Source organism: Somniosus microcephalus, chromosome 25, assembly GCF_052327205.1.
Source record: "Somniosus microcephalus isolate GS21.2 chromosome 25, FLI_Smic_1.0, whole genome shotgun sequence".
Taxonomy (NCBI): Eukaryota; Metazoa; Chordata; class Chondrichthyes; order Squaliformes; family Somniosidae; genus Somniosus; species Somniosus microcephalus.
In genome coordinates, this window is record NC_141011.1 from 25,681,634 (window position 1) to 25,709,274 (window position 27,641).

General features: G+C 43.4%; 1 protein-coding gene across 4 annotated transcripts in view; it reads left to right on the forward strand.

Moving 5' to 3' along the window:
- vps13d (vacuolar protein sorting 13 homolog D) overlaps positions 1-27,641 on the forward strand; it is a 260,231-nt gene that overhangs the window by 21,505 nt on the left and 211,085 nt on the right. For all 4 annotated transcript variants that reach the window (XM_085966919.1, XM_085966915.1, XM_085966916.1 and 1 more), the window contains exons 7-19: positions 2,487-2,657; positions 3,689-3,789; positions 7,567-7,735; positions 8,442-8,543; positions 11,203-11,422; positions 13,360-13,542; positions 14,457-14,587; positions 16,319-16,394; positions 17,030-17,209; positions 18,863-18,993; positions 21,438-21,570; positions 23,203-25,446; positions 25,882-26,039. In XM_085966919.1, the coding sequence (XP_085823045.1) occupies positions 2,487-2,657; positions 3,689-3,789; positions 7,567-7,735; positions 8,442-8,543; positions 11,203-11,422; positions 13,360-13,542; positions 14,457-14,587; positions 16,319-16,394; positions 17,030-17,209; positions 18,863-18,993; positions 21,438-21,570; positions 23,203-25,446; positions 25,882-26,039 (3,999 nt within the window). The remainder of the gene's footprint in view (positions 1-2,486; positions 2,658-3,688; positions 3,790-7,566; positions 7,736-8,441; positions 8,544-11,202; positions 11,423-13,359; positions 13,543-14,456; positions 14,588-16,318; positions 16,395-17,029; positions 17,210-18,862; positions 18,994-21,437; positions 21,571-23,202; positions 25,447-25,881; positions 26,040-27,641) is intronic.

Sequence of the window (27,641 nt, forward strand, 5' to 3'; positions counted from 1 at the left end):
TTTTAGCAGTATGTAATTTCAATTTTGTGATCATTAATGTAGTTCACCCATTGTTTGGCTTGGTACCTCCATCAAAATATTTTCCAGCAAACAAATAATTGAGGAAAAAAAACCATTGGAATAGACATTTTTTTTAAACATGAATAAATTTAGTTTTTTTTGTAAAAGGTACTGATGGTAAAGTTCCCTCGTATAGAATCATAGAAGTTTACGGCGCAGAAAGAGGCCATTCGGCTCATCATGTCTGTGCCAGCCAAAAAAGTGTTATCCAGCCTAATCCCACTTTCCAGCTCTTGGTCTGTAGCCTTGCAGGTCGTGGCACTTCAAGGGCATATCCAAGCACTTTTTAAATGCAATGAGGGTTTCTGACTCTACCACCCTTTCAGGCAGTGAGTTCCAGACCTCCATCATCCTCTGGGTGAAAAAGATTCTCCTCAACTCCCCTCTAATCCTTCTACCAATTGCATCTATGCTCCCTGGTTATTCACCGCTCTGCTAAGGGAAATAGGTCCTTCCTATCGACTCTATCTAGGCCCCTCGTAATTTTATATACCTCAATTAAATCTCTATTCCAAAAATAATAGCACAGAAGGAGGCCATTCACCCATCATGTCCGTGTCGGCTTTTTGCTAGAGTATTCATTTAGCCACATGCTGATATTCTGGCTCTTGTGATGTTCCAGCTGGTAATGGTTATACGGGTGATTTGGCTGCATCATCTCTCACTGAATTGATCATTAGGGATGGTCTGGCTGGCAAGGCAGGAGTTCCCCCTCCTTTCACGGGACAACCCACGCAGATTAGGGTGTATGAATTAAGTACTCCAATGTTAGACCAAACCCCCCAAGGCATTGTAACTGTAATATTTGTAACGGCCTTAAAGAGGAATATGAACATGAAGTGTATATTATGGGAGGCATATAACTTTGTACAGGAAACTTTGTGCTATCCGGCACCGACGGGACCGAGCTGTTGCCGTTCCCTCAAAACTGCCGGACAAACCAGCTCTAATGTTGAAGCATACGGAGGTTTTCATCTCCGTATCTGACAACAAACACTGTTGCTTAGCAACAGCTTCTAAACAGTCGGCTGCAGCTGCAAGCGTCTCTAGCTGAAGCTGTTGCTATAGCTACAGACCTTGCAGCGCCTGACGGGGGGAAAAAAAAAGCAACGAAAAGAAAAAAAACGGCTCCTGATTTTTGCCGGTGGCCCGAGCTTGCTGGACATTTAGCCTCCGGATAACACAACATTTCCTGTAATTGGTCTTAAATTCACAGCATTAATATTGGTACAGTATGTATGTACCAGGTTTTGTTTTTCCAATTTTCTTTCCTCTTCTAAAGGTGCTGACTCATATTGGGGTACAATTCTTTGGGTGATGTCCACTCTCCAGAACCTCACCCAAGTGGTCACTCTTCATCTGTGCGTCTAGACAGTTTGTGTCAACAGGCTATTTTGACACTAGTTAGCACCCCAACTAAAGTAGTTCCAAACTCATCCAATATTGACACATGCACTTTCTAGCAAGGTATGGTAATTGGGGGCAGGAGCCAGAGTGATTTCCCCCTCCCCTCCCCTCACCCCCCCCCCCCCCCCCCCAAACAGCCCAGCAAAACTATGGCCAATTATTACACCCCAAAAAGTTGAGATCAGCCATCTCAGCATAGAGCAGGGAGAGAATCTGGGACATTACTGATCTCTATGGCTCAATTCCACGTCGGGCAGCTCCCTTAACATATTGGGTTTCTGTCCTTTTCTTTTATAAGACCCCTCAAAGCTCCAACATGATTTATAAAATACTGATCAACTTTAAACATCTTAAAAGGGAAGTGAAGTCCACGGTGAGTATTCTTTTATTTACAGTACACTCTTATTTTATGGAAGAAAATATTAATGGTAGTTGATTTATGTTTGAAGTTTGTCCCAAAAACAGAAATGTTCTTACCTGGGTAGAGTCCCTTGAGTCAGGTCTCGCTTGCTGCTAGGCCATTGGGGTGATGTCACTGATGGGAGCACCCATGTGTTCCAGTGTGCTCCATGGGAAATAGTAATGTTTGTCACTCCAAAGCAGAATGAGAGCTGCTCCACATGTAGATTTCCCAGCTGGTAATAGAGTTTCCTGGGATCTAATGGCTTTCAGGCCAGTTTGTAATTATCCCTGTCCCCTCGCAATGGATCTGCGCGGGATGGTCCTTATTTGATGTCTCCCTCATTGGTTACCGTGGTAACTGCCGAGGGTTTCTATACTGGTAAGAAAATTGGGGGGAGACGTAATAAAAATTCGACTGGCTAATATTTTCTTCTGTAAAATGGATGAGTACTTTGAATAAAAAGTAGACACCGAGACTTTCCTTCCCCATTAAGTAAAAGTATAAAACGTGAGCATAGCTTTAAAAATAATTCCTGTTACTAAGCTGAGCGATTTTATTTATATAGGAATAAAATAATTAATACATTTACACTGCACAAATCACTTTGACTTTCTAGGAAGCAATGAATCGTTGCCTGGAAAACAGATGCCACAATTACATACTTGAACCCGTCTGTGCCTCCGCGCTGTTAAAGAGGAATGGAGCCAAAGAGCCCTTGCGCTCCCGAAACACTCCACGCATTGAGTGCGACGTCAAGCTGAAGACATTTCCATTAAAACTATCGCAAGTAAGTCACAAACTTCAGAGACTAGGGGGTCATTTGGAGCTTTTGCTAAATTCTCTTGGCTGTGGATATTTTGGCCAATCTGTTCACCTCCTGTGCTTTACATTACATTACTGCTTCTAGTCTCGGGTGGAAAGATGGGACAGTGTGATCCTTAGAGCTTGGCCACAGTGTTGCAGCTCCAATACTAACCAACAGGAACACCAGTGACGCACAGTCCTTAAAATAGCAACTCAGTCAAAATCTTTTTCATTAAGTGATGGGTGAAGGGCCAATGTTGAAAAGTGTAGGAGAGAAGTCGAGGTAAATCAAGGACTAACGATTAGGTGATGCCAAACTTTTTTTTTTTAAGGCAATAGATTGAAGGGGAACGGGGAGGCTGTGGGAGACAGAGTTCCACAGATGGGAGGTTGTGGAAAAGAATGAATAGGAAATGGTGCGATGTATCTTGATTTCAGTGAGGATGTGGCGAGGAGAATGTGTTGGATGGCGAATTTCCAACTTGGGAGGACCAAGTAACGAAAGCTCAGTGCAAAGCAGCATTAGCACTAACTGTTAAATAGAGACTAAAAGGCATCTGGCATAACATTTCCTCCCCCATAAGTGCGAAAGCATGAAAGCTTGCCTGCCCATTCCGCCTGGGAGGAATGCATTTTGGGTTGATAGAGCAGAGCTGTAATGGCAGAGCTATATTTTTTTGTTTGATAACTAATTTATTTTGCAGGAGACTAGATGGTTTGCAAATGTAGGGAATTGACAGCATGAAAGCTTGCCTGCCCATTAAGCCTGGGACATAATCCTTGCTTGAGACTCAAGTCTGCGCTGAGAGTAGTTAACACTCGAGCTGTAGTTAATTCTAAACCCTGATAATGTTGATAATCTACATTTCATGTTAAGTGCAATCAGACAGTTAAAAAAATTGAGGGATGTGGATTGTTCCTTTTTCTGTCTTTACAAACACGCTGTTTGCCTCTTGAGATATAGACTTTTAGTTGGTTGGATATTTTAGTGAACCTCTGTTTCTGTGTGCTCAGGTACAGTACCGGCAATTGATGACATTCCTGAAAGAAATGGAAAGGAAAGAGCGGCAACTCCAACTAAGAAAATGGAGACCAAAAGTTGCTGTTAAATCAAAGTAAGTCTCCCTTCAGTTTAATATTTCTTTTGACTTTAGTAAGCATGTAAATTGACTTCTTTCACCCCTCCCACTTGTTATGTGTGATCTTGTTCATCTGGGGAAGGAACATATTGATCTACACACCTAGAATGCCAACAGTGGTGACCTATGCAGAGCTGATTGGAAGCATGAGCAAGGCTAGTTGGATTCTGCCTCCTTGTCCCATGAAAATGTATGAAAAAACAAACCCTGGGCTCTTCAGTGAAATCCTAGTGACAACACTGCTTGCTAGTTAAACATTTGCTGCTTGTACTGTTAGACTGTGTTAATTTAAAATCTATATGAGAAAATCGTATATGAAAATTGCAAGATTCACAGAGTATTTCTCATCAGGCAAACCTTCTCCTGTGAACTGACTATTTTATAACCAAAGCAAACTACTGCGGATGCTGGAAATCTGAAATAAAACCAGAAAATGCTGGAAATACTTAGCGGGTCAGGCAGCATTTGTGGAGAGAGAAACTGAGTTAACGTTTCAGGTCGATGACCTTTTTCAGAACTGGCAAAAGTTAGAGATGTAACCGGCTTTAAGCAAGTACAGAGGCAGGGAAAGGGAGAGGGGAGGAAAGAACAAAAGGCAAGGCCTACGTTAGGGTGGAAGGCAGGAGTGATTAAAAGATAAAAGAGATGGTGGCGCAAGGCAAAAGGGGTGGTAATGGGACAAGTAAAGGAACAAAAGATGGTTCCAGAGGAGCATGACTGTTATAAGCCTGTTTTGGTATCAAGGTTGAGGAACGCCCCCTTTTCAACAGTGCTCATTAACTGTCATATTAATGGCAGCTTATATTTTCCCTTACCTTCAATTGTTCTTAACGGCAAAACTAAGGGATATGAGGCAAAGACGGGTATATGGAGTTAGGTCACAGATCAGCCATGATCATACTGAATGGTAGAACCGGCTCCAGGGGTTAAATGGCCTACTCCTGTTCCTATAACTTAACTGCGAAAGAAAAAAATATTGGGAAACTGGAACATAGGTCGACATTGAATTAATTGATCACACAGATATCAAGGGGAAAAAATATATTTCCTTTCTGTTGGGGTCAGTTTTTCTGCTGTGAAAGCAACCAGTCACAAATGTACTAGGGTAAAAATGGGCCTTAATTTTAACTGCACAGTCACCTACCGAACGTGAACAAAGATGTAAATTATAAGTTACCTCTGTAGCACGTGCCGACCCATTTGAAATGCCCTGGCCATCAGCATCACTTCCTGCTTCCTTGGGCTCGAACTAGCACCCTCCCCACTGCTTGCTCTTTTCACCTTTAACATGATGGCTCTCAGCCTTTGCCTTGCCAGTCTTTCCCCCCACCACCCACCCTGCCTCAACCCCACTCTCTCGCTCATTCTCTGGCATCCATTGCTCAGCCTGTAAGCAACACTGTGGGAAATGTGCTTGCATTTATATAATACCTGGAAGTTTTCAAGGCTTTAATTTATTGTAGGGGGTCTGTGTGACTGAGTGCCTTGTTACAATATGCGCTCAGCCATCTGTCCCTATATGCTGTGATTAATTTTTTTTTCTCACTAAACCTGCAGTAATGATGTCGGAAACCAGTTTAATACCCCACTGTGAACATTTATACTGCCCCACTTTCAGTTCTTTGATTATTATACAAATGTGGAATGAATTTTTTTTAAATGGCCTGGATTTTGCTGTAAAGATAATGGTGAAGCTATCAGCGTTCACCGTTATTGAAGTGTAAATCTGACAGCAACTTTCGGCGACTGCACATGTGCAATTAAATGCGGAAATCAGGAAGTTGCTGTCAGAGTTGCCCTGCTCCTCCAAAAGCTTCGCTATAACAGTATCTCGTCAGTAGACTCACCATTGAAACATATGGAATGGTGTGAAGTTGCTGTATTTACAGGATAGATATCCACTAAACTTGCCAGAAAAAGTTAGGGCTTGTCCATTCCAGTGTAGGTAAATTTTTAACAGTGTGATACGTCTTAATTACTGCCAAACAACTTCTCTGGCACTGAGAATTAACTTTTATAAATGTGTAGTCTCATTTCTTTGGATTTTAATTATTGTTGGAGATGTTTTTAAAAAAAAAAAAAAAAAATTAAATAACGTTTTAAAATTCTTTGTCTCTTTCATCTCTCTTAATCTCATCTTTCTTTCCCTCATTTCACTTTCTTTGGTTGGCATTGAATTAACCATTCTAACTTACACTTCCTGGTTCAGACTCTGTGTGCCTCAGAAAGGATTCTTCAATCTGATTGGTTAAGGAGATACACAATCGCTTGCCCTGTTCACACACGTCGCAGATCCCCTGTAGATTGTGCCAAAATGGTTTTCTAATTACAGCAAGTTGCAGTGCAAAAGCCCATAGAAAGTCTGTGGCTAAGTGTAATGAACGGCTGGAACCGTTCGTTCGCCACTGACCACAAAATCCGGGCCAATAGGATTCCTCAGCTTAACACTAAGAATTGCAAACATTATTATATCTAAATGCCCTATACCTCAGTGAATAAAAGCTGCGATACTGAGCCATATAGACAAGGAAGGTACAAGGTTCAAAACCCAGTCTATGCTGAGTTAACTGATCTCAGCTTTGGCAGCAGTGTTTACAATTGGCCTTAGTTGGGCTTGCAGTGGGAGTAAATCGCCCAGGATTTGTGTTCCTGACTGGTATCCATTGATTCCTCCAGTGTGTGGATGTCAGGCGACACCAGGATTGGGCTTGGCTTTGATGCCCCCACAGTCAAATAGTCTGCTGACACCCATAATCTAGACGCACACATAAAAAGTGCCCATACTGGACAGCTAATGGTGCCCATGGGACCGTACCCCAGTGTGATTTTTGCGCCTTTGGGAGAAGAAAGAAAATTAGAGATCAGTAATTGGAGGATTGCAAGTGGTAAGTAGTCACTGATGGAGTTTCTTCTGCGTTCCAGTTTTGTTATTTGAATCCCATTTTGGCAGCCATTTCAGGCAGGATAGACTGGAGTGATGTAGGATATGAAGCAAACTAGTTGTGCCTGAAATATTTGCGGACTGGCTTGCAGTTGATCTCTAAAGAGACCATGTACATTGGCTGTAGTACTTCTGATTTGCCTGTGTTATTCAGAATGGCCACTTGGATCTAATAGGCTATTTCATCTCCCTGAAGGATCCAGGCTTTATAATTCAATCTATTCTATCTTGAGTCTGCATGTACTTTCAATCATTTCTTTTCATTATCAATTCCTATGTCCACATTTATAATGGAAATTGCCTCTGCCACATCACCACTGGTGCGAGGGTGTAATTACAGCATGATACGTTAGCGTAGGCAGTTTCTATTATAAATGTGATCATAGTAATTTAAAATATAAAAATAACGACAGAATGTATGGCTTTTCATATGGGGACTGAATTACGTCTGCACGCCCTGGCACATTTTCACCGTCCTCTAACCCTGCATTAGCTGAAGACTACACTTGGTCTTGACTCCAGGGGGGTGTAATTTTGACTTTGGGGGATAGTGTAAAACGGGCGATATTAGATCAACCACCCATTATACGCCTCTCCCGATTGTCAATTCCATTCACGATCCGACAGCGCCCATTTTGACACTATCGCCCAAAGTCAAAATTACACTCCTCGTGTGCAGTGTCACAGGAGATCAACTATTTATTTCTATGTATACATATATAGAATTCATTCTGTAGGATTTCTTGGCAAAGGATCCTGTTAATGTTGTTGGAAAATTCTATTCTATACATTTTTTCTTTCCTTATAAATAGTTCCTGTGAGTGGTGGAATTTTGCCCTGAACGCCAATCTCGCTGAGATCCGTGAGCAAAGGAGGCGATTAAACTGGACATTTGTGTTGCAACGTGCAAGAGACGCTGTATTCTATACAGAGAAATACCATCAAAAGCTGAAAGAAAGCCTGAATTCTTTTGAAGAGGAGGTGATATGATCTTGGCTGGGAATCACTCAACCGCTCACTAGTTTAACAACTCTTCAACATTTTAGGAATTCAGGGACAGCAGTTAATGTGAGGAAGTGTATGGGTGCATGCATGGGGGATGCTTGTGTCCTATTGGTCTGTGTAGAGATGACGCTTGGAGGGGGTAGGGCTTGTAGTACATGCTCTGGGGATGGGAAAGGGGTCTAGTTTGTGCTTCCAATGGGAATGGGGGTTTGTTTAGTGTGTAAATAAGGGATACTGGGGGACATGGTCAGCACATTCAGAAGGAATGTTGGGAAGATCTAGTTGGTGCTTGTGGACTGATAGTGGGAGATCAGGTTGGTGTGTGCAAAGGGATGCAGGAAGGGCAGTTTGCTTGTTGTGTGCAGTGCAGTACTAGAGAAGTGTTTCTGTTGAGTGTTGCCGATGGAATGCTGAAGGTGTCCTGGCTGTTGCACATGGCATTGCTGGTGAGGGACCCTTTTTGGTGGGCTTTGGGGGGGGGATCTTTGTTTTGTAAAAGCTGTAAATTGAATTGTTACGATTCTCTATTTTGCCATTCATGAGCTTATCAAGTTGACAAAACTTTTTATTTTGTGTATTCTCAGTAACGAAGGGAAGCCTTAGAGAAATCATATTTCTGACCCTATCCCTCACATCTCCCTCTGACTGATGCAGTTTGGTATTATGCTGTTTTGTTTTACAGAAGGAGTTCGAGCGGATTGAGGATGAACAGACCTTTGAGGAGCTGAAAATCCTGCGTGAGATTGTATATGAACGGTTCAAGAAGCAAGATACGCTGGCAGAGGTCAGGATTTGGGAGTAAAGATTCTCCTTTGTACATAATCAGGGTTTTTGGGTTAAATCAATAAAAAAGACTTTTAAAAAGAAGTAACTCCATCCATCCCTGGCTATACTGTGGTCTCTCTGGGTTGGAGGTGGTTCCAAGATGACACAGCTGAGATGAAAATCAGGATCATGTCATTGAGTGATAGACTCAGTAATCCAGTACCTGAGCTACGTAAGTTCCCAACATTCCAGAGCACTGTTGATAATTTACTCGCCAGCCTGCCTCACTAACGGATCCTCGAGGGGTCGACCTGTCACTGGGTACTGGGATTCTTCCCACTTGGCTTGAGAGAAACCTGCAAACCAATGCCCCAGTGGGCCAAGCAGCTGGAAGATTACCAATGGTGGTATGCTGTGGAGTTTTACCTGGTTATACACCAGTAGTACTACTCACCTTCAGTGATCCCTGAGCCTAGGCTTTGTCAATATTGTCTAAGCTCTCTGGACATAGATAAGTGGTTTTGTTCCTATGGGTGAAATTGTGCAATCTGTATTGGGCAACCACATTCAACAAAGTTAGATTTCTCAGTATCTTGATTTGCAGACTGTTAAACTTGGTGATGGATTTCCACATGGCTGGCTAAAATAAATATCTCTAGCTAGAATGGGTAGCCCTGTGTTGCCACTGAAGTTCCAGCAAGTGGTGAGAGGAGCACCTGCTCAGAGGTTGGGAATAGAGAGGCAAAATGGCAGTGTCAGCCCAGGTCCCCATTGTACACCTAGAAACTGGTTACAGTAGTATTGGCTGAGACTTGGGAGCAGGTTGCCCGACCACTGTCTTAGCTAGAGAATGGTGTTTTTCTGTGACCGCGATTTTCCCTACCTCGGTGGGTCTGTGGCAGGCGACGTCAGTGGCGGGTCGTGACCTCGCTGCTGGCTCCAGCCCGCTGTGTAGAATGATTTTACGTTGATTGGGCTTGTTAAGCCAGCCCAGCGCATTTGCCGGCCAATTGAAGGAAGCGGGTCTGATGACGACATTTGATGCGTCATCGACCGGTTTCCTTAAAGGGACCATGCCCAAATTTATTTTGACAGTTGTGCTGTCAGTGTTCTACAGCATTGAGGTGCTGCAAGCACTGACGAGCACTGCACAAAGGTGCAGTGCTGCACCCAGGCACTCGCATGACTCCCTCCAATATGTTTCATGTAAAGTTTCTGTTAATGTGGTGTCAAACATTGAAACCTTTATTTTCAACACTTTGCATTCTTGGACAGATCTGTATGCACCTTTGGAAGTGGCTTAGTGAGTTGCAGTGAATGGTGAGATATAACGGTACCCCTCGCAACGATGATGAATGCGAAAGGAATGGCTTGGGCATTGTAGGGATGCTTTATGGTGTTGGTGTGGGATGGTGTCAACCTGGCGCATCATGTGACAGCCAGGGTGTACAGCGTCAAGTGAAGTAAATCTGGCCATGGTGAGGCCATCCCTGCCGTCCCGGACAGCAATGTGGTCGGGTGCTGATGTCGTGTGTCCTGTGCAGCATCAGTTGATTGTGGAGAAAGTTAGTGGTGTTGGTGCTGCTGGTGTGCCTGGTGCTGCTGGTGTTGGGGCTGATCGTGGTGGGATTCTGAGGACCAAGATGAGCTAGTTTCGATGGCACTGATGCTGATGTAATAGATGGCAGGTGAACTTGAGATTATAGAAGCGATCTGTCAGTGGTGAGAGGTTATTCCAATGAGGTGACACTGGACAGAGAGTTTACTCCAAACACTTGCAACCTGCATAAAGCTCAATCTGTCTTCCAAATGCAGTAAGCAACAGCTTCTGAGCTTGGAAAGTGAACAGCTGTGAGATGGGAGCTTTTATAGCCCATTTGCAGCTTTCAAGTAATGATATAATTCCATGGTCATACAACTCCTGACCTCTTACCTGACGTGATCCCCGAGCAGCGTGAACCCTGTGGGCGATCTCGTAAAATGTAAAGGTGAGCTCAAAATACTTCTTAGTGGGCTGTTAACAAGGTCATAATGACCTGAATTGCTTCCCCCGCCACTGCGTGTCAGGTCTATTCAGCGCTGACAGACCCGACATCTGGGAAAGGCGCGTGGTGGCGGGTTGATAGCGGAGTCCTGACCCGCTGTCAAAAAATTTTTCCCTATCCGACCCGCCACCAAACACGCCCGCTGACCTCCCGAAAAATTCCCCCTTGTTTCTCTGGTCTTCCATTCACAGATGATCATGGGATGTTGCTCGAGTTGGCATTTAGTGCCTTTCTCTCTCTGTCCAGGGAGAGAAAGAAGGAGAATGCATACAGCAAGTGAAATTTTTTTAAAAACGAAGACATGTAATTTTAATAGATATGAGTCCTCGAGACGACAATGCCAGCCCTTTACTTGACGGCTACTGAGAATGGCCGATTTGAAATCAAGAGCACAGCATATGGGGAGTTGCAGTGCAGCCTATCGCTCCATGGTGCAGTGTGTTGGAGCATTCCTTAGAGTGGCTTTTGAGTGGGGCACTGCTTGTAATTGCGGCATGTGGAAAAAATATTAGAGTTGTCCTTCACACTAATTTTGCAACTGTTCAGCATTTTAGGGCTACCTTAAGCTCACACAGGAAGTCTTGGTGGAAATTACTAGAGGTTTAAACTTGCCTTTTTTGATCATTCTGGTAGAGCCTGCGTGAGCCACCATCAGAACCTCTCGGTTCTCCCTCAGACTCGGACTGTATGCGTGGAAACCGCAGTGGCGTGATCCAATACCTGCAGTCTTGGTTCCCTGGATGGGGCGGCTGGTACGGCTACTCCCAGAATCCTCAGCAGATGGAAGAGGGTGTAACCGTAGAGGACCTCATGACGGAAGAGCAGCAGCGGTGGAATGCAGAGGAGGTGCTAGGTATGATGAGATTTGTGTTTGTGCAAGCTCCTTCAAAATGGCCACCTGGGTGGCTGAAGGTGCAGTTTGAATTGACCTTACCTTTCTGGCAGTTGTGAAATTTTATTTTAGGAAAGCACAAGAACAGTAAATTAACATTGCACTAGAAAATCTAACTACAGTAGTATGTCTCCCCTGATGATTATCTATATCTCGATGCATAGTCACATTTTCACCATTGAAATGGCGTGCTCTGCTGATCAGATTAGATCTAGTCAATTAATTTGAATTTCACTAATGTTACACCCCTGTCAGCTCCTGACTCCTGATACTGAAGGTGAATTTCCTCACTGTACTACTCCAGACGGGCAGTAAAGCAGTTGTGATTTTCAGTCAAGAGCCAGCACTTGTGATCTAAGATATTTACATAGGTTATTGCCTGCATTTTTTAAAACTCACATTTGAAATGATGCTGTATTCCCTAACATCCAGTAGATACATGAACCCAGAAATCCCAGCAGCTGAATGAATGAGGATTACAGACCTGACCTCAAAGGCTGCTAATCATTTCACCAGTCGTTGCTCGGATCTCTAACTGTGGTTTGTTTAGATTTCTGTAACATTCATAGTGAGTACTCGGCCTCACGTGGTGATTCCCTTAAGATTAAGGTGTATGATCTATTATAAAGAGAGGTGATGTTATCTTGTTTTTAATCCTTTCCTTTTTCAATCCCGTCCCTCCTCTGCTGAGCTACACTTCCACAGATGACATTTAATCACAATTATATTTTGGTCAAATACTATTTGGTATCTTTCCCAAGTAGCCACTCTTCATTTGTGAACCTAGACGTGTACTTGACCATGAAAGGCATTACAGCCGAGCCCAATCATTGTTCTCATCTGGCATCTGCGCCTGTACAGTTTCCACAACAGGTCAAGGATAGTGATCAGGAGTAAGAATCTTTCTTCTCCCAAACCCAGTTTGCTGAGGCTAACTATAGCATCCTTCCTGCCATCCCAGGTGAGATCAGCTAACTGAGTACAGACTGCAGATTGAATTTGAGACTTTTCCTGTCTATGCAGCTCAGCTTCTTACTGCCTTTGCCAGCTGACCCATTGGGGACCATCTATCTATCCTGAAACTTGGTTAGAGATTGAAATACTCTGTTCCATCATCACTGGGTATCTCCATGTACATAGTGACAACCGCTGTTGTTCAGTTTTATTTTGTATTATCTAATTTTGGGTCTTTATTAATGTAATGATTCTGGTGCTAGTCTCAAAGTTAAGTGACTGAATTAGGAAGTTATTTGAATGCATGCTGCCTTTGCATAAACTGGATGGTGTGGTTAATAACCACTTACATTGCAACTTGTGAGCTTCACCCTTGTCGGAGTACAGTATTTGAAGAAATATATTTTGTTGCAGTTTGAACTTTCTGAAGTATTAATAATTTCCTTCATTTGACAAAGTGTTTATAATTAATCACAGCACTTGAAAAGTAGCACATAATGTCCTTGCATGCTCGGTTAGTAAATCTGGAAAAGTCCCTTGCATACCAACTTTCTGCTTTTTGTTGCAACAGAAAGTTGGTGTGTTTTTGACTCCCCATCGTACAGGTAATTCAAAAATGAAACCAGAGTTGCAGATCCCTTATTGCTGTATAACCACAACCTCCATATCTGTGTCAAACTTGTGACCAATTCACTTTCAGTTCGCTGTACACAGTGTAAATGTACTTTGATGCTTTGGAGTGACTGGGTTTCTCATAGCAGTGATCATTGGCAGTTGAGATTCATAATAGTGATTGTAACGTATAAACCCTTTTAGTGTGACTGATCATCTGATTGTTGGGATATTGTAAGCAAGTAATGTACAGTGAGATTATTGGTTATGCACTGTGTTGCATAGTTTCTCTTAATTCAGTGGGCTACATTTTGCTTCATTCTGTTTGTTAGAAGCTGATGAAATCTTTGACACTATGACTGACACATCGAGCATGAACACGTTCACAAGGAGGGACCATGTGTTTGTTAAACTGAACTTCCTGCTACAAAGCGGGACTGTCAGCTTGCTCAGACATGAAAAGGAGATGGGTCTTGGTGGGACAGAGACGGCCTTTGTGGAACTGGAGTTTTCAGGTAATTTGCGGAGATGCTTGGGAGCCATCTTCATTCATTTATTTATGGTGAATCCGAGGTGAAGGGTCAAGTCCTGTAGTGCAGGGCACCACTAACATTGCAAAGAGTAGAAGAGAAGACAGGATAAGGTGAAAGTAATGGCATCAAGGGGTATGGGGAGAGAGTGGGAACATGGTATTGAGATAGAGGATCAGCCATGATCATATTGAATGTCGGAGCAGGCTCGAAAGGCCAAATGGCCTACTCCTGCTCCTATTTTTCTATGTTTCTAGTGCTTATGTGATGCCTAGCTTGGGTTTTGAAGCCTATAGATGGCAGTAGAAAAGGAAAGCAATTACAGCATTGTTCAGTGATACTGTATAAATTTCACTAATCTTGGAATGAAGGTCACTAATCCCTATTCTAGGTTTAGCATCACTTGTTATTCTGTGACTAATGATCTAACCAGTTGTGACTGTGTGTGCTAGAGAGCAATCACCCTAAGGGCACGCAGACCTGGGAGGTATAAGAAAGAAGCCAAAGGGAGTGTCTCCTGGTGCCTGGCTCCTGCTTGGCGTGTTTCTGTGGTGACATGCCTCAGATTGAGAGGTCAGATCTCCATCCTTCCACTTCACTGCTCATTGTGTTGGTGCTCCAATCTCCTGAACCTTCCCTTTTTAAAAAGTGTTTCTCCTGTCCTTTAACATTTTTCAGTGTAGTAAACTTTAAAAACAAAATCAAATTTCATTAGCTCAGAATAGAAAACTGGGAGAAAAGGTGGATAGATCATACTTTGGGACATCAGATAACCATCTCTTCCAGTTTGTGTTGTCGGAACCACTTGGGGTTCCGAGTACAGAAATATGTTACTGTAAAACATTTTCGAATCTGGAGGTGGGAGACAACAATTACAATGTTTTTTGTACCTTATTTAGGAGTGAAAATCAGTGTGGAGTCCTCCCCACGCACAGAATCTTCCCTGTTCTCCGTGCAGCTGGGAGGCCTGTTCCTGCGAGACTTGGCAACACAAGCATCCTTATTCCCTGTCCTAGTCTCGCCCAAACCGGTAGGTGTCAACACGTGTCCACTATGTTCAGGTCTGTAATGCTGGCTTTAAAGCGAAATGTCTTAACATTTAATCACAATTATATTTTGTTCAAATACACTATAAAGTTAACAAGATAAAATGTAATGTTTGTGCAATTGTGCAGGTGGGAAGGAAGATTTGTGAAACATCACTTAGTCCATTACTTAATTGATAACTCACACCAGCCCCAAATGGGAGCAGTTCATCTGTGGAATTTCCAACAAGTGGTGTATAGCTAAGAAGTGCCATTATATGTGACTAACTTGGCATCATTGATCAATATGAAGTTTCTCCTCCCTCCCACCAGTGGCAGGGTCTTTGGCTATCTTGACCCCACAGTCTAGAATTCTAATCTTAAATCCTTCTCCGTTGCTGCATCTCTGCTCGTCTTCAAAAGCCTCTTTAAACCTAAATTTGTAACTGCGTCTTTGGCGAGCTCTTGTAATTTTCCTCCCTACTCCTGGTGTCCGAACCCCATTTTGTGAAGTGCCTCGGAATGTTTAATTATGTTAAAATCACTATGTACGTGCAAGGTACTGTTGTTTAGATGGTCTACTGATTGGCTCACGCTGGATTTTTTAAAATGTTAGCTGTTAAAAATGTTAATACAAAACCATTATGTATACAGATGTCCCAGAGACCATTCTTCTTTTGGTCATTTACACTGATCTGATTGTATTTCCAAAGAAATCCCAATGTTCTTGATGGGTCGTAGCTGTATATATTGGGTATGGAGATGTTGGGTTGAATTCAGGGAACTGGAACTGGGTCAGAAGATGTTCTAGAATGACCAGACGAGGGTCAGCTGTTTTGACGCAGTTGAAAATTTGCTATTTGAGCTTTATTTGTGGGATTCTGCCTCAGTATTTCCAATGTTAGCGTGCAATTTTCTGGGAGAGGGAAGTGATGTGTGCCTACAAAACATATGTAAGAAGTCACACGACACCAGGTTATAGTCCAACAGCTTTATTTGAAATCACAAGCTTTCGGAGCGCTGCTCCTTCTTCAGGTGAAGTGGAGAAATGCATAAAGACACAGCTTATATAGTCAGAGAATCATGTCATGACATGATTCTCTGACTATATAAGCTGTGTCTTTATGCATTTCTCCACTTCACCTGAAGAAGGAGCAGCGCTCCGAAAGCTTGTGATTTCAAATAAAGCTGTTGGACTATAACCTGGTGTCGTGTGACTTCTTACATTTGTCCACCCCAGTCCAACTCCGGCATCTCCACACCATGGCTACAAAACATAGTTACAGGAAACTTTGTGCTATCCGGCACCCACGGGACCGAGCTGCTGCCGTTGCCTAAAAAGTGCCGTACTCTCCAGAGTTAATATTGAGAGATACGGAGATTCTTATCTCCGTATTTGACAACAAACACTGTTGCTTAGCAACAGCTTCTAAACACTCGGGTGTGGCCCTAAAGCTCTGTAGCTGAAGCTGTTGCTATAGCTACAGACCTTGCACTGCTTGACTGTTCAAACAAAGCAAAAAAAACAAACAAAGAATAAAAAACGGCTGCTGATTTTTGCCGGTGGCTCCAGATTGCCGGATAGCTCACCTCCGGATAGCACAAAGTTTCCTGTAATTAATTTGATTTGGGCTAAATCCTGTTGTTTTATGTGATGGTAATCCTAGATTTGTAACTGCAAGAAATGGACTGTGTGAAGAATCTAACCAGTGTGTGACTTCCTTCTGTTTTAATAGGAAAAAGATGCTGCGAGCTTATCACAAACATTGGGTATACGCTCCACATTGTCTGAGGCAACCAATGTGCATCCAGGTGAGGCATTATGCCAGAGTATTTATTTTCCTTTTATTACTGAGAAACGTAGGTGAAGGCCACTTAGTCAAAAAGTAGACACAAGAAATGGCCATTTGAGCCTAGTCCAGGAAGACCTCTACGTAGCTCTATCCCATCCTGAGTTATCATCTCCATGAAGGAGGGGTAAGAGGAGAAAATCAAAGAGGGAAATAAATACAGTAGGACACTGACCTGGGAGTAAAGTCATTTAAAACAAAAAATCTTTGTTCTGTTTTATTTTTTAACTGTTTACAGTTATTTTTAAAGGATGATTTTAAAGATGGGGTACTGAATTTGGATGATCAGCCATGATCTCATTGAATGGCGGAGCAGGCTCGAGGGGTCGAATGGCCTACTCCTGCTCCTATCTTCTATGTTTCTATGATGGAGTACAGGGAATGCCTGACAGCATGCAGGCTAAGGAACCATTGGGGATGTTGAGGGTCTTCAATATCCAGAATTTTGTACCTTGGGGTTCAATAGAGCATGTCCTTTGTAGCCAATTTCCATGAGGAGGAGAAGGCACTAATGCCAGAGAAAAGTTGTGAACATATTGCCCAAGGCACTGCCTTTTTGGGGGAAATTGGTCTAATTGTGCTTGTTATACTTTACAGCTTTTGGTTCTCCATGCAAGATGCCACCTGTGTTTGAAATGATTTACGAGAAAAATCCGGTTCGGAGTAACTATGAGAGGAGATTGGAAGTCAGCACTCGACCCCTCAATATCATCTACAACCCCCTAGTTATCAAGAAAGTTGCAGATTTCTTCTACAAGGGCAAAGTGCACACCTCAGGTCAGGGAGAAAGAAGTAAATTCATAAGTAATTCCGAATGGGCAGATAGAGGATTATCTTACAGTATCTTTCACATTTTCCAGCAGAGTCTCCACTTGCACTTGTAATTGAGAGCCTGCAGTTGGCAGCAGCATCTCTGGGCTAGGGAAGGGAAAAAAGTCATCCGATCTTCCCGCTCCTAGGCGAGGACAGTAACAGGCTTAGCTATAAGACACGTGGATGCTGATAACACCCAGCTCTCCCCCCCTCCACCACCACCTCGCTTGACCCTCCACTGCCTCTTTGTCGTCAGGCTGCTTGTCCGACATGTAGTTTTGGATGAGCCACAATTTCTTCCAACTAAATCTGGGTAAGATCAAAGCCATTACCTTTGGCCCCAGACACACACACTGTACCCTTGCCACCCAGTTCCATCTCTCTCCCCTGCCCCTGCCTCAGGCTAAACCAGACTGTGGGCAACCTTGGCTTCCTATTAGACCCTGAGCGGAGTTTCCAACCCCATATTCTCTCTATTGCAAAGACCACCTATTTCCACCTCTAACATTCCCGCCTCAGCCCATCTGCTGCCGAAACCTTCATTAATGCCTCTGTCACCTCCAGACTCAACTATTCCAATGCACTCCTTGCTAGCCTCTCGCCCTCCACCCTCCGTAAACTTCAGCTCATCCAAACCTCTGCTGCCTGTATCCTATCCTGCACCAAGTCCCGCTCACCCATCACCCTGTCTTCGCTGACTTATATTGGCTCCTGGTCCTCCCAACACCTCAAATTTAAAATTCTCATTCTTGTGTTTAAATCCCTTCATGACCTATCTCTGTGACCTCCTCCAGCTCGACAATCCCCATACTCTCTGTTCTAACCCTGGCCTCTTATTCCTCCCTTCACCCCACTATCGGCCATGCCTTCAGCTGCCTAGGGGCCCACACTGTGGAATTCCCTCCCTTAAGACTCTGCTTAAAACCCATCTCTTCAACCAAGGTGTCTATTACTCCTCCAATATCTCCTTTGGCTCAGTGTCCATTGCTTCCTTGCAACTCTGTGAAGCGCCGTTGGAGGTTTTTTCTATGTTAAAGGTGCTATATAAATGCAAGTAATTCTTGTAACCATCCTTGGTTATAGCTTGTTAAGTTACTGTCAGATGTAAACAACGGCCACTTGGGTGAAGTTCCGTAGGATTGCCAGTACCTGTAGAACCGTACCCCACACCCGGGAGGAAGGATGAAAATGTGGTATAAAAAGATTATATTTTAGACTATTCATTAAGTATGTTTTTATATTTGGTCTTGGGAGAGTAATGTTCTTGTGCCTGGTCCCTGTGTTTTCATTGCTGAAGAATAGGGGAGCAGGCTTGAGTAAAGTAAATGGGGGAAGCCAGAATACAGACAATACTCTCCCACGCCCTGAACTACAGAAGCAGCAAATCGATAGTTTAAACTAGCTGTGAAGGGCAAGATCTTCTGATAATTCCCAAATGAGGTCCGTTTGGAATAAAGCTTATCCATGTGGATATTTTCCTTTTGTACTTCCAAGAAAATCGCAGTGCTTTTTTTTATGTTCTTAGTCTAATATGTAGGATCTGGAGCTAGCACTAAGAGATCTGCAGGTTTTCCTTTTGAAGGTAGGTTATGGATTGATTTTCTTTCACTCTGGTAGGCTTTGGCTACCAGTCCGAACTCGAGCTCCGCGTGGCAGAAGCTGCCAGAAGACAATACAATAAGCTGAAAATGCAAACGAAGGCGGAGATCAGACAAACCATCGACCAGCTGCTGGTGGGAGAATTCATCGTAAGTTGGGCAGTTCTATTCTGCATGGTTGAGCCACACCATATAATTTTCTGAAATTTACTGCACTAATTCTTAATGGAAGTGTATCATTTAAGTAATTACTTGCACTCTTGCTCCACCTGACTTGCCAATACACTGCCTCACAGGCTCTTCCCATCAGCCTCATCGTGATGAAGTTACGGGGTAAATTTTATGGTTTAGTGCATTAGGCAGCAAGCTTCGTCAATGGGAGTGGATATTTGGAATTTGTGACCTGCGCCAGTGCCTGTCCACTAAAATCACTGGACGAAGAATCGTGCCATCGGTGAATCCGGCTGGATGGTCCCATGCCAGAATTCCCAATATGCACTCTTGTCCTTTCCTTCTACAATCTACAGGCTTTTAAACCCCAAGCTGAGTACAGGAAAAGTTCTGATATCCGGCACCGACGGGACCGGCGTGTTGCCGATCTATCAAAAGTGCCGGACATGCAAAGTCAACGTTGAAGCATACGGAGATGAAAATCTCCGTATTTCAAACACTGTTGCTCAGCAACAGCTCGTAAACACTCGGCCCGTACCTTGAAGCATCTCTGAAGCTGTTGCGAAGCTCCAAAGACGCTTTCCAGAGCCTGCCTGTTAACAGAATGCTAGGAGAAGAAAAAAAAACGAATTAAAACGGCTGCTGATTTCTGCCGTTAGAGCAAAGTTTCCGGCCATACAACCTCCGGATAAACCAAAGTTTCCTGTATTACCTACTCACCAATTTACTTCATCTTTTTAATCTTTCCAACCTCGATGGTGTCCTGAATTGTGGGTCTTGGCCTTCCATCTTGGTTTCTCAATAATAAGCTTTTATCACATGTAGAAATGCTGTGTAATGTACTTAGGGTTTGCCAACACTGGTTTGACATATCCTGGAGGTCTGATCATGTGACATCTGATCACACAACATCCGATCACATGACATCTGCCTGCAGTTTGCAAATGTTACTGCATTATTGCCCCACAATTTTTAATGCAACCTGCACAAGTCTTTGTTTCTGATTTCAAAACTCAGACATTGATTACACATGAAAGTAAATACTTTAGGTCTAGCAGCTGAGATAATAAAATTGTCTTTCAAAATCAGACAGTGTTGTCAGTTAATCAGGCTGTTCAATGTCAATGCTACGCTTAATTTGTATCCTTATAGTCAGAGCAGGATTAACATTCTTGGCCATGACTTTAATAGTTATGAGTTAAGTGGCCATCAAACCACTTCAGAAGTGCAAAAATGAGTGTCATTGCAGGTGAGTCCAGATTGGCCAGAGTTCTACTGGTAAGGCTAAAGAAATCCTATAGTCTAAACCAAACTCTCAGCAGAAACTGAAATTTGTATGAATTATCATTAAAGTAAAACAGAAGTGGCAAGATTAACATCCTGATCTCTTAAAGTGGAAAACATCCCAGTAATCAAATCTCGACAAAACAGTGCTTTCAAACACCGACCTCTCATGAAGTCAGTCACTGACATCAGAAGGGATTTCAGGAAAAAGACTGCCAGCTTTATCATTCAGATATCAGAGCACTAAGAACAATCTGACCTTTCCTAAATGCAAGCTAATTTGCCCATTGAAGTCATTAGTAGTCTCTTGAAGGAAACTTTTACCTTTTTTTCGCAAAAGTATAAATATAAATATAAACAAAATACAATCTTAAAATTCTCATTCTTGAAATGCAACGTTTTCCTATGATATGCAAGGTTTCAACTGATTACTTGTTCTCCATGAACAGAGTGGCTGTTGAATGAAGAAAAACAACATAGTAAATTCACCAAACATACATACTTGTGTAGTGTGAAGTCTGGGATAATTATTAAATATGGAGAATGAAGGACAAAATATGCTTTATCCACCATAATTATAACATTACCGGTGTAATGTAGCATTTTAGTCAATACTAAAGGGCCCTTCTGCGGCTGCATGCCGGTTTCCACTAAAATGGATAGGGCATATTCTAGTAAGCGGTGCATTCTGGGTAGAGACATCTGCCATTAGCGCCCATAATTGCGGAACTGATCCTATAAGATTGGGCCGGGAAGAATCTCGTTTGGTGCAGGGAATCGATAAATTGAATTAAGTATTACTGTGGGCACCCTGGCTGCATTTCAGCCAGTCTCTGATCCACGAGAAGTGAAAGTGGATCGACGCAAACCATGAATACAAAGTACTTTTCTCCCAGGTTGTCTGCAGCAGGGCCCGGGAGACCAAACCTCCATTCTGGGAGACTTCCAGACAATCGGGGGATTGGCAACCCTATATGTACTGCAGAAGAGCATACAAAGAATTGAGTATTAAATTATTAATCCGCTTGAAATTTTCCATCATTACTGATACTGTCAGTAAGGTTTCAGCAGCAGGAAATGGAAGGTAACAGCGCTATCTGAAGAACTTAAAATGCCAAATGTATTTTTTCTTTCGGTAGGAAAATGACAAACGCTGGATGATGAAATTAGATATCTCCGCTCCTCAGGTGATTTTTCCAGATGATTTCAAATCCCCAGATTCTGTGCTGGTAGTTGTGGATCTAGGTCGAATTCTGCTGACAAATTTCGGAGGTAATTTCTCTTCAGTCCAGAGATCATTAACCACAGTATCTAATAATCTTGTCCTTCTAAGAATCATTTGAAATCCATTATGACATTGTGTGTACAAGTGCTGAATTAACAGGTTACAACTGCATCTGCTGCTATATTACAGCCAGTTGGCAATGGGTCGGACCAAGTCTGCATAAACACACCAGTGTCACTTTAACATAAATGCAAAGACTGGTGGATTTAGCAACAAAATAAATACTGGAAATGAACAACCAGTTGATCACTATCTGAACGAGCAAGATGGGTTAACTTTTGTCAGAATTGCTCCATTGAAGGTTACACCTGAAATGTTAACCTGTCTTTCTTTGAGATGCTCATCTGTTGTGGCTGTGCATTTTCAGCTTTTATTTAGGGTTTCTCCGCAATCATGGTTGTCTTTTAACCGTCACTTTAAACGGTGTAAATTTCAAATGGCAATTTGTGGCAATGTTTGAAAGAGATCAATGAATATTGATTTTTTTTTTTTGTTGGGAAGTTCACTTTCTCCCGGCAGTTGGAGTTTTTCTCTAAAGTGTTATTCATGGCCTAAAGAATGGGCCGAAGACCTGCGTCTAAGCTTCTCCTAGTGTTGCTTGGACATCTTAATTGTTATTATTGTTACCCCTGTACCTCGCCTCACCCAGGACAGGCTAGCTTTTTTTTTGCTTATCCTCTCCCCTCAATTGTTCTCCCCTAACCGTGCTTGCTCATTCTGGGTTTAGTTCCGCGAGTGTTGGCTGCCCTCTGGTACCTCACCCAAGCGGCCGTTCTTTGAGTGAGCCCAGATAGTGGCTTCACAGCTGAACCTGATCAAGAGCCAGGATTCTGGTTGATTATCTTTCTCCCTCCGTGTGTGCCCCCCCGCCCCAACCGGTTAGTTTGACTTTTGCTTCTACTCGGACTGAAATTGGCTAACTCAACGCACAATGGGAATTGAATTTGGGACCTTCCTGCTCCCTTAATCTGTTCACAGTAAGTAGGACATTTATCAATTGAGCCATCAGGGCAACCAAAGGTAGAATAGCTGAGATCAGAAAACCTACCCAGTGGGGAAAATGTACAGTTGAATCCACAAACACTACTCTGCAACCCAGTGTGTGGAAGGTCCTCGGATCTTCCAGAATTAGAGGCAAAGCAGATTGTCCAGACAACAGATTACAGGAAACTTTGTGCCATCTGGCACCGACGGGACCGAGCTGCTGCCGTTCCCTCAAAACTGCCGGTATGAATCAACAAACCCTGTTGCTTAGCAACAGCCTCTAAACAGTCAGCAAGCGTCTCTGTAGCGTCTCTAGCTGAAGCTGTTGCTTAGCTACAGACCTTGCAGAGCTTGACTGTTCAAAAAAAGCAAAGAAAAGAAACGAAAAGAATAATAAACGGCTCCTGATTTTTGCCGGTGGCTCGAGCTTGCCGGACGGCTCGCCTCCGGATAGCACACAGTTTCCTGTAGTAATGTTTTACTAATGTCAATTACAGCAGAGAACTCCTTTACACAGCTAAAATTTGACAAAAAATGAACCTCAGCATGTGAATCTACAACAAGTGGTCATGAAAACTGCCATCAATTTTCAATGAAATCACTGCCAACCTTAACTCCATTCTTTGTATTTACAGATGAGCCCAAAGGTAGAGCCAATGTCGGGTTTTCGGTCCAAGAAGAAGAGTTCAGCGATGAGGAGTACAAGACGCCACTGGCCACGCCGCCCAACACCCCTCCCCCAGAGCCCAACTCCGATCCGGGAACAAAGACCCCAGAATTCCTGAGTTTAGGATTTACTGAGGAGCAACTGCAGCAACATTTTATCAACAATAAGCTTTATGAGAAATACTCGCTGTCCTTCATGGACATGCAGATCATGGTGGGGCGAGTAATGGACAACTGGAAGCATGCTCAGGACAGCGAGGTTGGGCCAACGCATGTCGTTGAGAAATTTAACGTGCTCTTACAACTAGAACGGCGGTTAATGTACACCTCTGACCCAAATCGTCCTGGTGCCATGCTTTCTGGGACCTTGCCTGAGCTTAAAATACACGTAAATGAAGATAAAATCATGGCATTGCGCAATTTTTTGTCGAGTGTGACTGCTTCCGAGGTACAGCAGAAATCCGGTGAGCAGCAGTCTCTGCGACGAGAAAAAATCTTCAACAAAATGGATAGCCGGGGGAAGCTGCTGGATTCAAAGATGAGCCTGACGCAGAGTGTGATGTCACTTGAACAACATACCCGTGAGGTATTGGTCGAGTCCAAGCTGCTTCTAGCGGAGTTCAAAATTAATTACATGCAGCTGGGGGTTGAGAGTTGTGGACGATACATCTCTGTACTGAAGGTTTTTGGCATCAACTCCAACTTTGTGAAGAGGCCCTATGACAGTGAAGTGACACTGACTGTACATGGGCTGCTGCTGGTGGACACTGTCCAGACCTACGGCTCTGACTTTGACTTGCTGATGGCTTCGCACAAAAACTTAAGCTTCGATGTTCCCACAGGCAAACTTCGAGATAGTGGAGCACAATCCCCCGTCTCTCCTCACCCTTTAGGCACGACAGTGGTCAATAATGGCACATCACTGGATAAGAATAAAATCACATTGGACAACTTTTCAGCATTGGGAGAGCAATTACCTGCATCCTCGCCTGCTCAGGACCAGGATGTACTGATTAAACTGGAATATCAATTTGTGAGCTCCGACTGCCCTTCTATGAACTTGGACAGCTCCTTACAGGTCATGTCATTGCAAGTCAATAACCTGGACATTATCCTTAACCCAGAAACCATGGTAGAACTCATTGGCTTTCTACAAAAGTCCTTTCCAAAGGGCAAAGAGGACACAAGTCCACAGCCTTCATTTCTAGATCCAGCGATGAATTTTGAGGACAGAGAATCTATTCAGTCTACCTACGATCAGAATACGCAGCTGGCAGTAGAAATCCATCGACTCAACGTGCTGCTACTCCGGACTGTTGGGCTAGCAAGTGGGGAGAAATTGGGGAGAAAAATTGCTACAGCTAGTATCAATGGCACAAAGGTAAATGTTTCCATGGGCAGCCGGTTTGAAATGAATGGATCTCTCGGCTGCCTTCAGCTAGTGGATCTGACCCAAGATGAAGTAAAGAACCATTTTGTGGTGAGCATTGGAAATACAGAAGCATATGAAGCAGTAAGTGACTTTGGTTTCTTTCGGTCTGTCTTCATGAGGTCTGAAAACGAGATGCACCACAGTGAAGCGCTGAGCTTTAAGTTTATCGAACAGTCAAAGGAAGAGTTTTTGCTGAGTCTGCACATGGCATCTTTACATTATAACCATTCACCCAAATTCCTTAAGGAACTCGCCTTATCCATGGATGAACTCGAAGATAACTTCCAAAACATGCTGAAGAGCGCGGCTTCCAAAGTATCCACCGTTCTAGTGAACAAAACGGCAGAGTACAGCGAGATGGTCTGGCTTTTCGAACAACCGCGGAAGTCACGGGACACGTTTGGTTTTGAGCTCGAAGATGATGTGGATGTTGGGATGGAATCTCCTCAGCAGAACCCAGTAAAATTAATCTTGAACATCAACATTGAGTCGCCAGTGGTTGCAATCCCACGGAAACCTGGAAGCTCCGAGCTGTTGGTGGGGCACTTGGGCCGGACTTCTATCCAGAACTTTGTGACTGGTGAGGATGATTCTGGGAGAGACCGGCTACAGGTGGAAATTAAAGACATTAAACTGTACTCCCTAAATAACAGCATGCGTGGCTCCAGGACTGATGCCAGTGAATCCCCTCGGCCCAGTTCAGGTGCTGCCAGTGCCTCCAGCCAGGAAGAAATGCATTTCACACGGCAAGATTTCTTCGACTCCGTGCACAAGGGTCAAGGTCAGTTCAGAGTACACATCCATTTTTGTTTTGTACAAGCCAAACCTGAGAGAAGTCACAGGTCTTTGATGGCACAGTTGAGCATGGCATTGCCCACTGTGGATATGAACCTTACAGACCAAGACGGTTCCAGCTTCAATCCTTGGTTTGTGCTGTGTGTGAATATTGGGTGAGGACAAGAGCAGACTTGGCTGTGATCCTTTCCATGATCTAATAGCCTGACGATCACTGTCTGTGATCACGTGATAGATGGCCATTTAGTCTAGGTACTACAGAGCATCTGACACCCGTGGAAATGTGGGGGGAAAATTGAGACTTTTTTAACAAAGAAGCATTTAAGTAATCATTTGATACCTATCGTTGCTCAAACACATCTAGTTTTAGTTAAAGACCATTGTATTATTTGACCGTCATATTCTTAATTACTCTTTCCAGCCTTTCATATCTTGAATGACACCACAATCCAGTTTGTCTTGGAGAAAATCCCAGTTGACCCAGATCCAGGCCTGTCTTTCCCAGTCGTAAATTCGCCAGATTCCTTTGAGACCACCAGTAAAATGAAGATTGAGGGAAAGTTCGTCAATCCTCTTAAGGTAAAGGAGCAAGATTATGCCATTGTCTGCAGGTTGTATTTGTGAATAATTTTCTGAATTACATGGAGTCTGCCTCATAAATGCAAGATTACATCGAATGGCCTGCTCCCATTCCTGTATAATTGGAGGCATCGCTCACGGCACAATGGAATTCTATCACTACTTTTTGAGCCCTGTTACAATTTTTGGGTCTTCCTCTAATATTCTCTTGGGTTCAGTGTCACTAGTCGTTCCCTTAAACAGTTGTCACGGCTTACAAAATATCTAATCACACGATCATGTAACCCAGGGCTGTAACAACAGTAGATTGAATTGGATATTGTACGTGCTTCACATGGGCTTGCCCAAACCTTTGATAGGCCAATTGACAGAACTAGTGAGGTAAAAACAGAATCGTTAAGTTGCTTTAATTTACAGACAGCAAGTGAACGTACAGAGTAATATTCATAATGAAATCTCACCTTAATCCAACTATTTTCAATTCCCTCTTTTTGAACAAGGAAAATAATACAACTACAGGAAACGTTGTGCTATCCGGCACCCACGGGACCGAGCTGCTGCCATTGCCTCAAAACTTCCGGATAGACCAGCGTCAGTGTTATCAGATAGGAGCTTTTCATCTCCGTATCTGACAACAAAGACCTGTTGCTTAGCAACAGCTTGTCAACACTCGGCCCGTGGCTTGGAAGCGTCTCTGAAGCTGTTGCTAAGATACAGAGACACCTTCCAGAGCCTGCCGTATCTGACCACAAACACTGTTGCTCAGCAACAGCTTGTAAACACTCGGCCCAGTAGCTTGGAAGCGTCTCTGAAGCTGTTGCTAAGCTATGGTGTGGAGATGCCGGAGTTGGACTGGGGTGGACAAATGTAAGAAATCACACAACACCAGGTTATAGTCCAACAGCTTTATTTGAAATCACAAGCTTTCGGAGCGCTGCTCCTTCTTCAGGTGAAGTGGAGAAATGCATAAAGACACAGCTTATATAGTCAGAGAATCATGTCAGATGTTTACAGGTGATGCAGGGTCATCCAGACTCGAGTCGACATTGGCTTGTTCTCTCTACACAGATGTGGCCGGACCTGCTGTGATTTCCAGCCAAAAAAAATGTTTTTTGTCTTTTTTTTTGTTTTTCACACAGACCCCAGCATCTGCAATATTTGACCCCTTGTGACCCCACCTCATTGTTCTTTGATGTAATGTTTCCCTGACTGACCTGTTTGGACACCATTCACACCTTTGACTGCTGTGATTATCTCTCTGCCGAGGTGCGATAAATGGCAGTTGGAAAGGTTACCTGTAAACATCTGACATGATTCTCTGACTATATAAGCTGTGTCTTTATGCATTTCTCCACTTCACCTGAAGAAGGAGCAGCGCTCCGAAAGCTTGTGATTTCAAATAAAGCTGTTGGACTATAACCTGGTGTTGTGTGATTTCTTACATTTGTTGCTAAGCTACAAAGATGCTTTCCAGAGCCTGCCTGTGAAAAGAATGCTAGGAGAAGAAAAAAAACCTAACCAAAACGGCTGCTGATTTCTGCCGTTAGATCGAAGCTGCCGGACATTCAACCTCCGGATAGCACAAAGTTTCCTGTACATCAC